Source organism: Sarcophilus harrisii, chromosome 2 (assembly GCF_902635505.1).
Source record: "Sarcophilus harrisii chromosome 2, mSarHar1.11, whole genome shotgun sequence".
NCBI classification, from domain to species: domain Eukaryota; kingdom Metazoa; phylum Chordata; class Mammalia; order Dasyuromorphia; family Dasyuridae; genus Sarcophilus; species Sarcophilus harrisii.
The window spans coordinates 587,347,879-587,363,971 of NC_045427.1; the positions used below are offsets into that span (position 1 = coordinate 587,347,879).

A 16,093-nucleotide genomic window follows, 5' to 3' on the forward strand; every position below is an offset into this window, starting at 1 on the left:
TTTTTTTAAAGCCAACTTGTTTATTATTTCTTATAACAGCATGTGAAGACCACGTATTTTAAAATCAGCTGGAGTCAGGAATTCAGGTTAGGGGAAAATTGTCAATCTTTATTCTCAGTGAAGAAAGATCAGAGGTGGAAGGGAATCGGCGATAGCAATGTGTGCAGCTGAGTCAAGAAGCTAGCTAGACCAACAGCCACACGACCAGCAGCTACAAGCAGGGAACCCAGGCCCAATCTCTCCCAGCTTCTCTTCCTGTCTCTCTGCCTCCACCCACCAAAATCATCATTTCCTATACAACACATCAGGACTTGCACAGAGAGTGGGCGGGGGCCATTCTTCATCCAATCATATATATTAATAGGGTATAGTCCAATTACTATTTAGCCTCACGTGCTTGGGACCTCAGTGCAATCAACTCAAGCCTCAGCCCATTACAACAGCAGTATTCCATCATAATCACATATTACAATTTATTCAGCCAATCTCCAATAAATGATCATCCCTTCAACTTCCAGTTCTTTGCCATCATTAAGATTTTATTGTATGATTTTCGTAGACACTAATAAAATGACTCCATTTCTCTAATAAAGAACTAGTTCATTGGCAATCTCAAGCTCCAGCCTAAAGTCAAACATAGCATAAGGGAATTTTATTATCCTGTGGCAAACCTGCATCTTGAAAGATACTGAAAGGATTTTTTCAGTCCTGGTTAATGTTCTTTTTTTACAGATTGGATCCACACACAACAATGAACACTACTGGGCAATTTAATCATTTTGATAAAAAGGAAGAAACAGACCAGTTTTATAGACTGGCATTTCTTTGGTCACAGCTTTTTGATGCCACAGTGGAGAAGTAAATGAGGCCTATGTACACATCACCGTGTAACAAGTCAAAAAATCAGTAAAACAGCAGGCTGATCTCACCAAACCCTACTTAATTAAAAAGAAATATGAACTCCTAATCTTTGCTCCCTTACTCTGAGATGAGAACACACATACATACACATACACACTACTACCACCATGAAATGAATTAAACTTTTGGGGCAGAATGTGGCAAATTACTAACCCTCTTATTCTACTTCAACTGACTCTAAGATATCTTTACTTGGACAGCTTGGTGACACCCAGAATCTACAAGTAACAAAAACTGAGATCATTTTCTTCTCCTCTTCTCTCTTTTATGCCCCTTTTCTCCCTCCTAACCCCTACTTGCAGTAGCACATTACGTAGTGGAACCAGTTACATCAGAATCAGAGGGACACTAGATGGAGAAACAAACCTGACTGCCCAGGTCTTCTTGAGTTATAAGATCATAGGATTTCAAATTTAAAGGCCCTTTAGGAATCCTTTAGATTTGTCTCATTTTATAAATTAGGAAAGTGAGCTTCCCAATATCATTCTGGTAGCAAGGAAAAGAGTCCTGATTCAAACTCAGATCCTATGATTCCAAATATAATATACTTTGTACTCCAACATACTATGTATCTAGGAATATTCAGGACAGACCTTAAGACACTGCCTATTCTGCTTTATTCCCAATCACTGCCTCCTAGCTGATCCAAGTGTTACTACCAGATAGCACTGACAGCCACTTGTTGGGCTGTTTCACACTTTTCCTGTAGGTCTGTGCCATGTTTCAGGGGCAAAAATGCTAATAAAGTGCCTATTCTGTGTGGCTACCATCGAATTTATTTCTAGCTTTTGCTCTCACTATGCTGCTAAGAGTATGCTGATTTATAGATTTACCAATCAGAATTTAGGACCATGACCCCATACACTGCTCAACTTACTCTCTTTTAAGTGAAAAGTAATTTTTCTTAATATAGATCTTAATATTGTCCTTAATATGGACCTTGATATAATAAAATTAGTTCCTATAGAAGCACATGTTGGAACACTGCCTCCAAGGTTGTTGTTGTTTTTTACTAAAATTAAGCCAAATCAATTAAGTGCCTACTAAGTACCAAGAATCAGCTAATCAGGCTGGAGCTATAAAGAAAAAACAAAATCATTTCTGGGTCTCAAGGAGCTCACAGACTAATGGAGGAGAAAACATGCAAACAAATATGTAAAAATGAGATACATATTAGATAAATTGGGGTTGTCTCAGAAGGAAGGCACTAAGGTTAAAGAAGCCTGGGAAAAGCTTCTCATAGAGCATGGCCTCTTAAATTTTTTCCACTTGCCACACCTTTTCAACCAAGAAATATTTACATGACACCAGGTATTTAGGTATATAAAATAGGGCATCCAAATCAAACATTTATTGATAATAAATCATAATTTCATGACCTCACACTCATTTAGGAGACCCCATATGGGGTTATGAATCACAGTTTAAGAAGCTGAGTTGTAGAGGATGTGTCTTTAGCTGAGGCTTGAAGAACGCCAGAGATGCTAACAGGCAGAGATGAGATGGGAGAGCTTTCTAAGTGAAAGTTGCCCAGTCTAGTGTCAAAAAGAGCAAGGAGATCAGTGGTCCTATATGGCAGAGTGTGCGCATTGGAATATGGTGCAAAAAAACTTGAAAGGTAGGAAGGGTTTAGATTATGAAGAACTTTAAAAGACAGTATATTTAGCTTGAAAGTAATAGGAAGTAACAGGTGCCTTGAGAATTTATTGAATGGGGCCTTCACTTTAGGAAGATCATATTAAGCAATTAAAAGGAGGATGGATTAGATGCAAGGGTGGGTAAGTATGCATTCAGACTGCAAAATCATTTGCACAACCACCCTCAGAAATTGATGAACTGAAAGCTAGGTACAGCAACCTCCCATTGCTTGAGTTCTATAAGTTGATAATTTTGTATGGCCCACAATAAATATTCCATTGGTCACAGGTCCCACAAAAGTCTGAACTTCTATAGTATCTTCATAGTTTGTGGCTTAATCCGCATGAACATTGTTTATGGTACATAGGTTTTTGCACATGTTAACTGCTTAGAAAAACTAGAGAGAAAATTCCCACCAGGTCAGCCCTTGATGATGGAGGGGACAGAAAGTATTAAGCTTACTACATTGCCTTAAGTTCAAAGGAATAATTGGAACCACAGATTCTTTTTTTATTAATTATTTTTTTAAATTGAGGCAACTGGATGGAGCTAAGTGACTTGTGTATGTGTCTGAGGCTGGATTTGAACTCAGATCCTCCTGATTCCAGAACCAGTGCTCTATCCACTATACCACTTAACTGCTCAGAAACCATAGATTCTTAAAGATATATTAATTAAAAATATACCCCCTTAGATTTAGATAACTGATTAAATATACATCATTTGGACAACCCAAAATAAAGTCATGGATCCATTGATCATTCCCTTTTCATATCTGCCTTCCAGCATCCTCACTTTTCTTCAAGTTTGGCTCAAGTGCTGCCTCCTTCTAAGCTTCCCTTATCTTTACCATTGATCCCATTATTACCTTATCAACTACTAATGGTAATATAATCAAGTAATAACATAATTATCAATATGCAATCTGTATCCTCTCAATACAAACTTGGCTTCTTAAGGGCAGAGACCATTCTTCTTTTTTTCTTTCTATCCCCAGTGGCACCTACATCATAGATGTTTAATAAACCTTTGAGAGATTGAACTGAATTGATAAAATAACAATCTTGTCCCATCACTTTGTTGCTTTTGGTGGGTTTATACCTGCAGAGTCCTCTCCTCTCCTGGTCTCTAATTTGCCTCCCTTATACCTAAGGTTAAGTTGTCCATTGCTTGTGATTTCAATGAACTGATTATAGTAATAGCTAACATTCATGTAATTCATGTTTTAATCTTACAAAGATCTCCATCTCCAAATGCTTTTTGATTGACTGATCAGCACAACAGCCCAATGAGGTAGAAGATCCAAACATTATAATTTCTATTTTATGGATAAGGAAATCAGAGAAATTTAAGAATTTGCCCAAGGTGACATTGCCAATAAGTGGACAACTTAGTCCTTAAACTCAGATCTCTTTGAGTTTAAATTTGACAACATTATATTCTCCATCATCAACTAATTACTGAAAAGATCTTAACTGAGAAATCCTATGATGTTATCCCTCCTATTTGTATTTTAATAGTGTATTCATCTGTTCATTCAACAAATATTTTGCCACAAAACAATTTTTTTTATTTTTTGTAAATAGTATTTTATTTTTCTAATTACATGTAAAGATAATTTTCAACATTCATTTTAAAATAAGATTTTGAGTTTCAGACTTTTATCCTTCATTCCACTCACCCTTCCCCAAGATGGTAAGCAATCTGATATAGATTATACATGTGGAATCATGTTAAACATATTTTCACAATAGTCATGTTGTAAAAAAAGAAACAGAACTAAAGAGGGGAAATGTAAATAGTATGCTTCGATCTGCATTCAAACTCCATTGTTCTTTCTCTGGATGTTTTCAGCATTTTCCATCATGAGTCCCTTGGAATTCTATTGGATCATTTCATTGCTGATAAGAGCTAAGTGTATCATAGTTGATCATTGTACAATGTTACTGTTATTGTGTAAAATGTTCTCCTCAAGAAGTATTTTTTAAAGCATCTGATATAAGAAACACTATGCTAGGCTTTAGGTACAAAAAGTATTTGATTGGTTTTTTTAAACAGTCCTTGTAAAATAGTCCATATGTACAAAAATGTTTATAACAGCTCTTTTTGTAGTGACAAAGAATTGGAAAATGAGTAGTTGCCCATCAAATTAGGGAATGACTGAATAAGTTATGGTAGATTAATGTAATGGAATATCACTGTTTTATAAGAAATAATAAACAGGCTGATTTTAGAAAATCCTGGGAAGACTTATATGAACTGATGCTGAGCGAGACAAACAGAACCAGGAATACATTGTACGCAGCAACAGCAAGATTGTATGGATGATCAACTATGGCAGACTTGATTCTTCTCAGCAATTCAGTGATCCAAGGCAATCTCAATAAACTTTGAATGGAAAAAACCATTTACGTCCAGAGAGCAAATTATGGAAACTAAACATAAATCAATACAGGTTATGTTTACTTTTTTATTTCTTGTTTTTTTTCTTGTGGTTTTTCCTTTTTGTTCTGATTTTTCTCTTTCAAAATAATTCATATGGAAATACGTAAAAATGAATGTACATGTATAACCAAAAAATTTTGTGTTACATGTAACTGGGGAAATAAAACTAAAACTTTAAAAATTAAAAAGAAACAGTCTTTGCCCTCAAGGAGTTTATATTCTACTGTGGAGAAATTACAAATACACATATAAATAAATCCAAAAACATATGCAAAGTTAATAAAGATAATTTTAGAAGTAAGGTACCAGCAACTTGGTCGGGGGAGAAGAAGTAGGGAGAATCCCAATCAGGAAAGGCCTTAACTTAAGCTGAAGGAACTTTTGAATTCTAAGAAGACTAAAAAACCTAAAAGGCAGAAGCAAGGAAAGAGTATATTCCACGAATTCTGGGCAACCTGTTCAGAGGCAGAAGATGGGAGCATATTGTAAGAAAGTGAATGTTTAGGGAGAATGCATGAAGAGGTATAACATATAATAAGCCTGGAAAGATAGGCTTGAGTCAGACTGTGTATGGGGTTTAAATGCCAAGTCTGTATTTTATCTTAAAGAAAACAGGGAGCTTTTTGCACTTTGAGTATATAGGAGCAATATGGTCAGATAAACACTTCAGAAATATCATTTTGAGGGGAAAGAGTATTGCAGTAATCCAAGCAAGAAGAGGTAAAGGGCTGAACTCTTTGTTCACTCTTGTGAGTAGAGAAAGGGCAACAGATGTTAATAATGTTAATAATAAAATCAACAAGATTTGACCTCAGAATATCAGAACAAAGGGGATATGGTGGTGGGAGTTGGAGAAGATAACTGAGGTTGGTAAAGCCTGGATAAATGCAAAGATGTTGGTGCCCTGGACAGAAATAGGAAAGTTAGCGGAAAGGATAGATTTATGGAAGGATAATGAGTTCTGTTTTGGCCATTTTGAGTTTTATACACCAATAGATCATGCCATTAGAAATGTCCAGTAGGCATTTAGTGATGTGGGACTGAGGTTTAGGAGAGAGATGGCATTAAATATACAGTTGTTCTTAGAGTCATCTTCATTGAATTCATGATTGAACCCATGGGAGCTGATAAGATCATCAAAAAAGAGGGGAGACACACACACGCGCGCGCGCGCGCGCGCACACACACACACACACACACACACACAGAGAGAGAGAGAGAGAGAGAGAGAGAGAGAGAGAGAGAGATCTTTAAGAACCAAAGGGAGGAGTTTCCATTGATGAAACTTCAAAAACTGACAAGAAATGAGGAAAATATCTTTGATAGAAAACCTATCCTTCCCCTCCTCAAATTAGAAAGGTTACTCCACTGCTCATACCAGGTCTGTCATAATAGTAGGAATTTTTGAAATGATTGGTTTGTTATATTATCTGCATGACATAAAATTTAAAGCATCCAACCAAATTTTTAAAAAATACATAGGCACAATTTCATGTTGTTCTTTTTAATGCTCTCAAATCCAGAATCAGAACTCAGAGAAATACTACAGCCAAAAGTAGTAGCACATACACAAAAGGAATTACCCTTTTGCCAGGGAAGCTCAGCTGGTGGCAGATCCCCATTTCAAAATAAACAAATCAAAAATAAATAAAATTTAAAAGAATGCTAATACTCTATTCATCTGTTAGCCTTTAGGGATAAGTGCTAGGAAAGTCCAAGAATATACCTTTTGTTAAATATAACTGAATACATAGCAGGTTTGGGGCAACTAGGTGGTACAGTGCATAGAAAGCCGACCCTGAGGAGGACCTGAGTTCAAATCCAGCCTCAGATGTTTACTATCTATATGACCCTTTGAAAGTTACTTAACCTTGTTTGCTTTAGTTTCCTCATTTGAAAATGAGTTGGAGAAGGAACTGGAAAACTCCTTGAGGACCTTTGCCAAGAAAATCCCAAATAGGGGCCCAAAGAGTCAGGCACAAGTGAAAAATAACTGATCAACAACAAAAACAGATCTAAGTATGATACTGTCTGAAAACTGAGAGGTTGTTTAAATTTCCTTTCAGGATCCTTCCACATTCAAGATTCTATAATGGTGTCTTAAATAGACGTAACTTGAGTAGATAAAGGGAGAGATATAACCCTTTGTAGTTCAAGTCACCTAACTTTTCAGGGCTTGGGACAAAAGGAAAAAAAAAGTTTCTTAATTCCCTTTCCAGTCTAATTATTATATAATTTTTAAAAAGATATTCAGAGATGACAAAAGGATCAATGTTAAAAGAGTTGTGGAAAGACAGGCTTATCAATATAAGATTAGTAGAGTTGTGAACTGTATAAAGCATTCTGGAAAGAAATTATGAGCCATGCTAAACCAGTGATCAAAAAGTCCATTCCCTTTGAGCCAGAGATCCTATTGATGTAGCCCAAAGAGGTGAGAGAAAGGTTTCAGTAAATTGTAGTACATGAATATAGTGTAATATAACTGCACTGTAAAAATTAAGAAATATTAAGAACACAGAGAAACATTAAGACATATTAATATATATAAAGTGATGTGAGTAGAAAACATATACAATAACCATCACAACGTAGCTGAAAAGAATATCAAAACAATAACTTCAACACAGTCTAATTACAGTGACCAAATTTGGACCTGAAAATAGGATGAAAAATTTATCTCCCTCTCCTCATTGGGTTTCCATCTGATTCAATTGATAGATTGGTTATAAAACTGCTTTCTTTTTCCCCCCTTCTTTCTCTTTTATTATTTATTATTAGAGATGGTTCACTGGGTAAGAAAAGGAGAAAAGGATATAGAAAGTATCTCAAAAAGTTTTAGTGCAATTTCACACTTTGATAAATAAAAAGACTTTTGGGGGGCATCCTGTATTTAGAAATGAAAATTATGTAAAAACAGGTGTCAGTTGTTGATACTCTATCAAAATATAGTCGAAAAAAATAGAAGTTTACTAGGTGAAAAAATAAAATGCAAATTCATTGTCAACAATATGTTAATTGTTCTGGAGAATAGTGAAACAATGCTTGAGGCAGTGTGGTGTAATAAGAAGGACTTCGCTCTATAAATTGGAAGACTAGTTCTCACTTTGGCTCTGTCACTTAACTTCTTACCTGACTTCCCTCAATAGACAATCTTTTAGGGCTTCAATTTCCTTCCCTATCAAATTGAATGAGATAATCTCTAAAATCCCTTGAAGCTTTCAGATTCTGTAACCATCAATGAATAAAAATATCAAAGACGGGCAAGAAGATGAATCTCAAAACTTATCCAATATCATCAAAAAGGGGAAAAAAATAACAATACCCAGAGGCTGAGAGTAGGGGCTTCATATTACGGAGAATACAAAGTCAACTAATTAAAAGGCGCTCCATTTTTACAAATAGCTAGGAGCTGGCACACTAAGTCTCTATGTACTGGACTTCTGAAATAGGCTAAGTTTAAGTAGGGTTGGGCCATTTGGATGGAAAGTCTCCAAACTCCCAATTCCAGGAAGTGGTATTAATGACTCAGTAGGTTAAATCCTGTTGCTTTTAAAAGTATTTAATATGCCACAACAGTAACACTCTCAGGAGATCCTTTTTTTCCCTTTCATCCTAAGATTTGACTTACTTACAAACTAAACTTGGAGACTTAAATGGGACTTCGAAAAAATCAGGCAGCTAATGAATTTATAAAGCCGTGGGCTTTTATGACAGTACATTTTAAACTCACACAAAGGAAGGACAGAGGCCTAACAGGAGACAAAAGTAAGGCAGAGACAATTAAGAATACCATATGTGTGTGGGGGAGGTCTTTAAGAAGAAGAGAGGTAAATAACAGTGATGATTTTGACTAGACATGTCTAAGGTTTTTTTTTTTTTTTTTATAGCTTTTTATATACAAAACATATGCATGGGTAATTTTTCAACACTGACCCTTGCAAAAACTTCTGTTCCAACTTTCCCCCTCCTTCTTTCCACTCCCTCCCCTAGATGGCAGGTAGTCCCATACATGTTAAATAAGTTAAAGTGTATGTTAAAATACAATATGTGTATACATATTTATTTATACAGTTATCTTGTTGCTCAGGAAAGATCAGATTTATAAAAAAGGTAAAAATAACCTGAAAAGAAAAAAACAAAAATGCAAGCAAACAGTAACAGAAAGAGTAGAAATGTTATGTTGTGATCCATACTACATTTCCCAGGGTTCTTTCTCTAGGTGTAGCTGGTTCTGTTCATTACTGATCAATTAAAACTGATTTGGATCCTCTCATTGTAGAAGAGAGCCATGTCCATCAGAATTGATCTTCATATAGTATTGTTGTCGAAGTATATAATGATCTCCTGGTTCTGCTTGTATCACTTAGCATCAGTTCATGTAAGTCTCCCCAGGCCTTTCTGAAATCATCCTGTTGGTCATTTCTTACAGAACAATAATATTCCATAACATTCATATACCACAATTTACCCAACCATTCTCCAAGTGATGGGCATCCATTCATTTTCCAGTTTCTAGCCACTATGAAAAGGGCTGCCACAAACTAGACATGTTAAGTTTTGCCACTTCTCATCACTCCTTGTAGCTGATGTACAAGTCACCTGAATCCTTCATCACCTCCAAACCAAGACAACTAACTCAGGATTATATAAAGAGTACGTAAGTTCTGTATCAGGCAGGCCTGACTGCTTTCCATCTCTGATATCATAGGGAAGGACAGTTCTGTATTAACCACTGAGGCCCCACATGTTCAGTCATAAGACGAGAAATTTTCCAACATGAAGTATATGGAAGTTTTAGAAAAGGGTAGGAAGTTACCGGCCAGAGGAAGCAGACAGAACCAGAGCAGAGATAATCTGTTGCAAATGCTCAAAGAGACTTAAGTCAAATCAAAACAAATCCCAGAAATTCTTTGGATAATCACAGCACTAAAAGTGAAAAGAGTGGCCAGCTGATTGGGAAAACTGTGTCTGGGTCCTGTCAGCGATATGGTTCTCTTAAATGGCAGAGAACTTAAATGTGGTTCCCTATTGCTTGAGAGAATGCCTTCACAAACCATGGCAAGTTGTCACTCATGTCCAACTCTGCCAGTCATAGAAACTTGATCAGAAAAAGAATCCTTACAGACTCTGCTTGTACCTCACCCCTAAATGAAAGAAATGTGTTCAGTTGAGGAAATTTCCATTTTTATAATAGCATACAACTCTTTAGACATACATCATTTTGCATACAGAAAGCAAATCAAAGCTTTCTGTTGATGAATCACAGAACTTAAGAAGATTCTTCAGGCAGCTTCTGAGCTGTAGGCCAATGAGGAATTATTATTCCCACTTAGAGGTGATGAAGTTTTTTCCCTTTTGTGGTGTTCAGCAATTTACAATGTTACTTTCACCATAACTATTTGAGGGACACAGTGCAAGATCACAGAATCATAGAATGTGAGAGTTAGAAAGAACCCCAGTGGCCAACTAGTCCAATTCATATACAAAAGCATAAGCTTGGCATTGGAAAAATGTGGCCAGCCCATTAGAGTTGTGCTCTCTCTAACAGAGTTGGAACGCTTGGCAGTTTAGCTTGAGAAAGGACCTCAGTATCTGATATCTTATCTTGCCAGGCGATCTTCAGAATCTTCCTGAGACAATTCAAATGGAAGCAATGCAGTTTCCTGGCACGGTACTGGTACGCTGTCCAGGTTCCACAGGCATCCAACAATGAGGTCAACATAACAACTCCACAGACCTTCAGTTTGGTAGGAAGTCTAATACCTCTTCTTCCAGTGACAGATCTGTGATTCTCTGATCCTTTAAAGAACCTGCCCAAAGCCATTCAACTAGTTAGGGGTGAAGGAGATACAAGAATCGTCAAAGGTTCTATCTGTTAAGTGAAATAAAAAGAAAATGAACAAGCACTAAGAGGGTCAGCAGAGATCATCTCTGTCTCCATCATCTCAAGGTCTCACTGAAAAAGTCTGGAGTTGACAGCATGATGTGGGAGATGCTGACAAAGAGCTGCCCAGCATGGCGTGCCCTCGTTAAAGAAGATATTCTATAAGCAAAACAAAATTGCAGTGGCTCCAAAGAAACACAAGATGCACAAATTTAGAGACGTCTCCACCCCAAATGTTCATATGGATTATTTGTGAGAGAGCATTCCAAGCCTGTATGGGTCTGAAGAGTCAAAGTTAGATACCCGGTAACTTGACTCCAACATAATGCCGTCATTTTGGTCCTCTTCAGGAATGAAAGACAACCACCCAACCTATCAGTTAATCTTGGATTCCCAAAACATCCTACTTTTATGGGACTTTCAGAGACATCTTCCTATCCTGTTGTTTATATTCGAGCCTTGAACTGCCTGGGTTCTTTCTGTTTGACTTACCAAAAAATCACAGTCCTTGCACCTGGAATTCCTCACACTTTTCTGCTTTTTGCCACTCCCCTTCTCTTCATGCCAGAGACACATCCTTTCCCCTGACCTTCCTTTGTCTGAAAATAATATAAAGCATGTCCTTGTTTTCCCAAATTGAGCTGTTTCAGCATAAGGCTGTCTGCTCCACATGATCAAGTTATACCTGCTAATAAAGATCACTCTTAATTTCATAGGCCTTGTAAATCTCTCTCAGATATACTTCCCTTTTGAGAAAAAGGGTATCCAAGGTCTTCTTTCCTTTAGGGAAAGAAATCCAGATTCCTTAGGATCTGTACCTCAATTTACAAGGACAATGTTTGAAAAAAAGAGAATGGAGTGAAATGCCAATCCAGAGTGGCCATTTAGGTGGTCTGTGCTTTTTTAACAGAAATCTTCAATTTCTCTTTCAGCACTTGGTTTTGTACATCGAGAGCCTTAGATTAACTCATACTCATTAAAGGAACCAAGTCATTTTTCCATAATAGTCTTGAATCTTAACTATCAATAAGTCAGACATGCTCTATTTTGTAATTCCCTTGTAATTTTCATGCTTTGCCAAATTTCATCCAAGTAGTTTCTAAATTTCAGTTCTGGGTAAAGGCATCTTTATACATTATGCACATACATGAATATAATGCACAAATGCTTAGGGGAACCTAGGATTCTTTAGGATTTCAAAAAATAGATTACTTTTATAGAATCATAGAATGCCAGAACTGCAAGAGATCTTAGAGATCCCTTAGTCTTTTCCTTTCTTTCTCCCTATAGATGAGTAGTCAAGGAGAATGAGACTTTAGTCCAGCACACTGATAGTGGGGGCAGCACACTTTCTCCCCAGGAGCTGATCCATGGTTTCCCTTCTCTCCCATTCTCTCCCTGTCCACCCAACCATACCGCACAGTGTCTTCCCCAGGGCACAGTCTAATTCCTCTTCCATAAGATAATCCTCCACATACTTAAAAACAACTATCGTGTTGGTTCTGCCACCTACGAGCTCGATTGTCGTTGAGTTGTGTTTGACTCTTGGTGACCCTACTTGAGGTTTTCTTGCCAAAGATATGGAGAGGTTTTGCCATTTCCTTCTCCAGCTTGTTTTACAGTTGAGGAAACTGAGACAAATAATTATGTGATTTTTCCAGTGTCACACAGTGTCGGAGGACAGATTAACTATGGGTAAATCATTTTTCACATTCTCTCCTCCCCAAACCTGTTTTCTGTTTTTGCCAAAAACTCTCTAGACTAGGTAACTGAGGACCACTGACATTAAATTTGGGGTTGATCAAAATGGCCTCTGAGATTCTTTTAAGCTCTAAGATCTGTGCCCCTATCATAACTAAAATAGGTAATTTTTATAAGGTACTTTGTAATAATAAGGCATTATATAGGTGTGTGTTGTTTTTAAGTGAGAGTCATACCTGATTCCTTAGTCATATTTTAGCAAGAGGTTCCAACTATTCTCTAGACGATAATACTAACATAATGTTACCTTCCCCACTCCTTTTCCACATACTTTTTTTTTTTTTTATTGAACCTGAGATTGAAACTCCATGTACCAAGGCAAACCAACCCTATTCTTCAATTTATCACCTTAATTGCATAGAGCAGTAAGAGGTTAATTGACTTGCCCCAAGCCATGCACCTAGTCTGACACATCTTCCCATTTTCATGGCCTGGTCTCTAACTATGCCATGCTGCCTCTCACATAAGAGCCCTGAATACAATAGGAAAAAATGTCTCTTCAATCTGGTAATAATAATGTTGATACCAACAACCACAAGAAGCTGACTGAATTAAATGGAACTGCATTGGACCTGGGAGGGAAGAGGAAAAGAAAAGGCCCGAAGATCCACAAAGGAAAGAAGAAAATTCATTCCTGGAGAAGAATAGGCTTAGGTTTCTATTCTTTGCCTTCACCTTTCACCTCTCACCCTTTACCCTCTAATTATTATGGTATCTAGTGTCTGTGTTTGCAAATGGCCAATGGTCAGTCCCTAAAAACTTAAAAACTGACTTTCAGCTATGTCAAACACCAACATCAGAGAGAGGAGTTTAAGAAAAAAAATAATAACTTTCTCAAACATTCATAGAAGTTTAGAACTGGAAGAGATCTTAGATATTCCAACCCTTTCATTTAATAAGTGAGGAATCCACAACCTGGAGGGGCTAACATCCTCCCAAGGTCACACCAAGTCAGGAGGAAAGTGAGACGAATCTGATCTCTCCCAGCCACTCATCCTTTCACCAGTAGCACAGGAATCTTTCCAATAAAGAAACCCCTCGAATAATTAAGAACTTAACAAGCAATCCCTCAAACCCCAAAAAGTTAGCTCCCACCTAGAAAGAAAAACATCAAAAAGCCGAGAAAAATAATAGCAGTTAACTAACCCACAAATAGCTAGAGGAAAAAGGAACATCTGGGCTCAAAATCCCCCTCAGACATTTACTCTTCGTGGGCCTATTTAAGCCATTTAACCTCTCTAGGACATAGTTGCCTCATTTGTATAAATAAATAAATAAATAAACATTTAAAAAGGGGGAGGTTTTTGATCCTTTGATTTGCTTCTAACCCTGACTTTTCTATATACTAATTATGTGGCCTTGGGCAAGTTTTTTTTTTTTTTTTAATCTCTCTGAGCCTCAGTTTCCTCATCTATAATGAAGGTGAGGAGGATTTCTGATCTCCCCTCTAGCTCTTGAGCTATGATCCTACGACCCCCATTTTTCATCGCCAAAAATACAACAGCAAGAGGATTTACCACCATGAAATTATATTGGTGAGCATGAGTTGCTCGAACAGTTGACTACTTTTTAAAACAGGTTTATGGTTGACAGAAGGAATTATGTATAAAACTTTTGAAATTTGCCACTAAAACCTCTACAGACTTTTTAATAACAGAACCCGGAATAGATAAGTCACTGTGTTCCTTTAAAAAGCAAAGCAATCATTTTTCCCCCGGAGGCTCAAATTTCAGTTCTTGGGTTAAGTCTCCGCAGACTGAGGGGGAAGGGAGGAGGGAAGGAGGGGAGAGGAGAGAGCATCCAAGATAATCAAGTCCATTTCCTCTTTTATACAGGTAACAAGAGCCCACTGATCACAGTCTTTGCAAGCAGAACAATCACCTTATTATCAAAATCATGAAACAACTAACTATATCGGAGAAATTGCAGAATATCAAAATCCAAACATGATCCTGGAACTAAGAAATAAAGTTGTCTTACCCCTAAAAATAACCGAGACAATTGGATCCGGTTTCCCAAATTTCCCTTTAGGGATGTCACTCGCAGACTCCACAATGACCCGAAGCATGGTTGCTGGACTTGCAATAAGCTGCTAAATTAGGAAAATGAAGTTTGGGAAGGTAGTGCCGCATCAGGACTTGCGACTCCTCGGAGAAGTAGCTGAGCAAAGAAGGCAGGGAATGATTTGCTTACAATGAAGGGGAGGAGGGGAGAAGTGGAATTAAAAAAAAGTCAAATGGGTGGATCTCTGTCAGATTATTTACCACAGGCAATCTGAAAACCGACACCCCCCAAACCCCATTCTTACTCAGAAACTGGCAGTAGTAATACCTTGTGAAATCCGGAAAGACAGAAGTGAAACCTCTTAAACTCCAACTAAAAATATTAACGTGTCCTATAGAGAACTGAAATAGATTTAGGGTCAATGAATAATGTGGAAAGAACTGGATAATGATGCTACTGTTTGATTCCTTCCGCAGCAGTTCCTGAAGCAGAAGGTAGCTAGAGATACACCATAGCTTGGAGGTGCCCGAGTTTTGGAGAGAAAGGTCTTTAACTTTGATTAGCCATGGAGCCGTTAAATTAACTGTACCTTTCTCCCCTCTCACACCCATAAGGTATCTACTTACAGGGTTCAAAATTAAGCAAGAGGCTCCCCCTTCTGCAGGACTTGGGAATTGCCGTAGAGTACAAGATTTTAAGCTTAAATATCTGGGGTTTTATATACCAAGTAGTCTTTGATTAGGCATAATTGCTAATATAAGGAAATCTGGATGTCACTGTCATACTTCTCATGCCACTGTCTCCCCTCTCCCTTTCTTTACTGAGAAACTGAAGTTATTAACTGAGTTTCCTTCTCCACATCACAAAAGTTCTCTCCATCAGCCCTGATTCTTCTCTCCTTTGCTTCTATCTCCAAGAAAGAGGCTCTTTTCCTTACCAGGGCCAATTTCTTGACCCCAACCCCTCTGAGATCCACCAAGACTTTATCCTTGGAAAATAATATAATGAATAGAGTGCTGCCCTTTTAGTCCAAAAGGCTTAATTTGATTTCTCACCTCATACTCATTGTATTGTTTTGTTGAATTTTAGTCATTTCAGTCGTGTCCAACTCTTTGGACCCCCATTTAGGAGAGATACTGGAGTGGTTTGCCATTTCCTATTCCAGTTCATTTTACAGATGAGGAAACTGAGGCAAACAAGATTAAATGTCTTGCCCAGGGTCACATAGTAAGTGTCTAAGGCTGGATTTGAACTCAGACTTCTCATTCCATCTACTTCCACTCCTTGCTGCCCCTAGCTGTGTGACCATGGGCAAAGTCAATCAACTTCTTAGAGCTTCAGTTTCCTCATATTTAAAGAGAGACTACATCTGTATTGCTTGCTATATAATGTTGTAGAATTTTAATGACATAACTTTTGCAAAATATTTGTAAATCTTAA

The 16,093-nt window shown here is 37.4% G+C and overlaps 1 protein-coding gene across 2 annotated transcripts in view; it reads right to left on the minus strand.

Moving 5' to 3' along the window:
- Nucleotides 1–14,859, minus strand: part of MYOF (myoferlin) — a 155,842-nt gene extending 140,983 nt beyond the window's left edge. For both annotated transcript variants that reach the window (XM_031956078.1, XM_031956077.1), the window contains exon 1: nt 14,630–14,859. In XM_031956078.1, the coding sequence (XP_031811938.1) occupies nt 14,630–14,717 (88 nt within the window). In that variant the 5' untranslated portion in view covers nt 14,718–14,859. The remainder of the gene's footprint in view (nt 1–14,629) is intronic.
- Nucleotides 14,860–16,093: the final 1,234 nt, after the last annotated feature.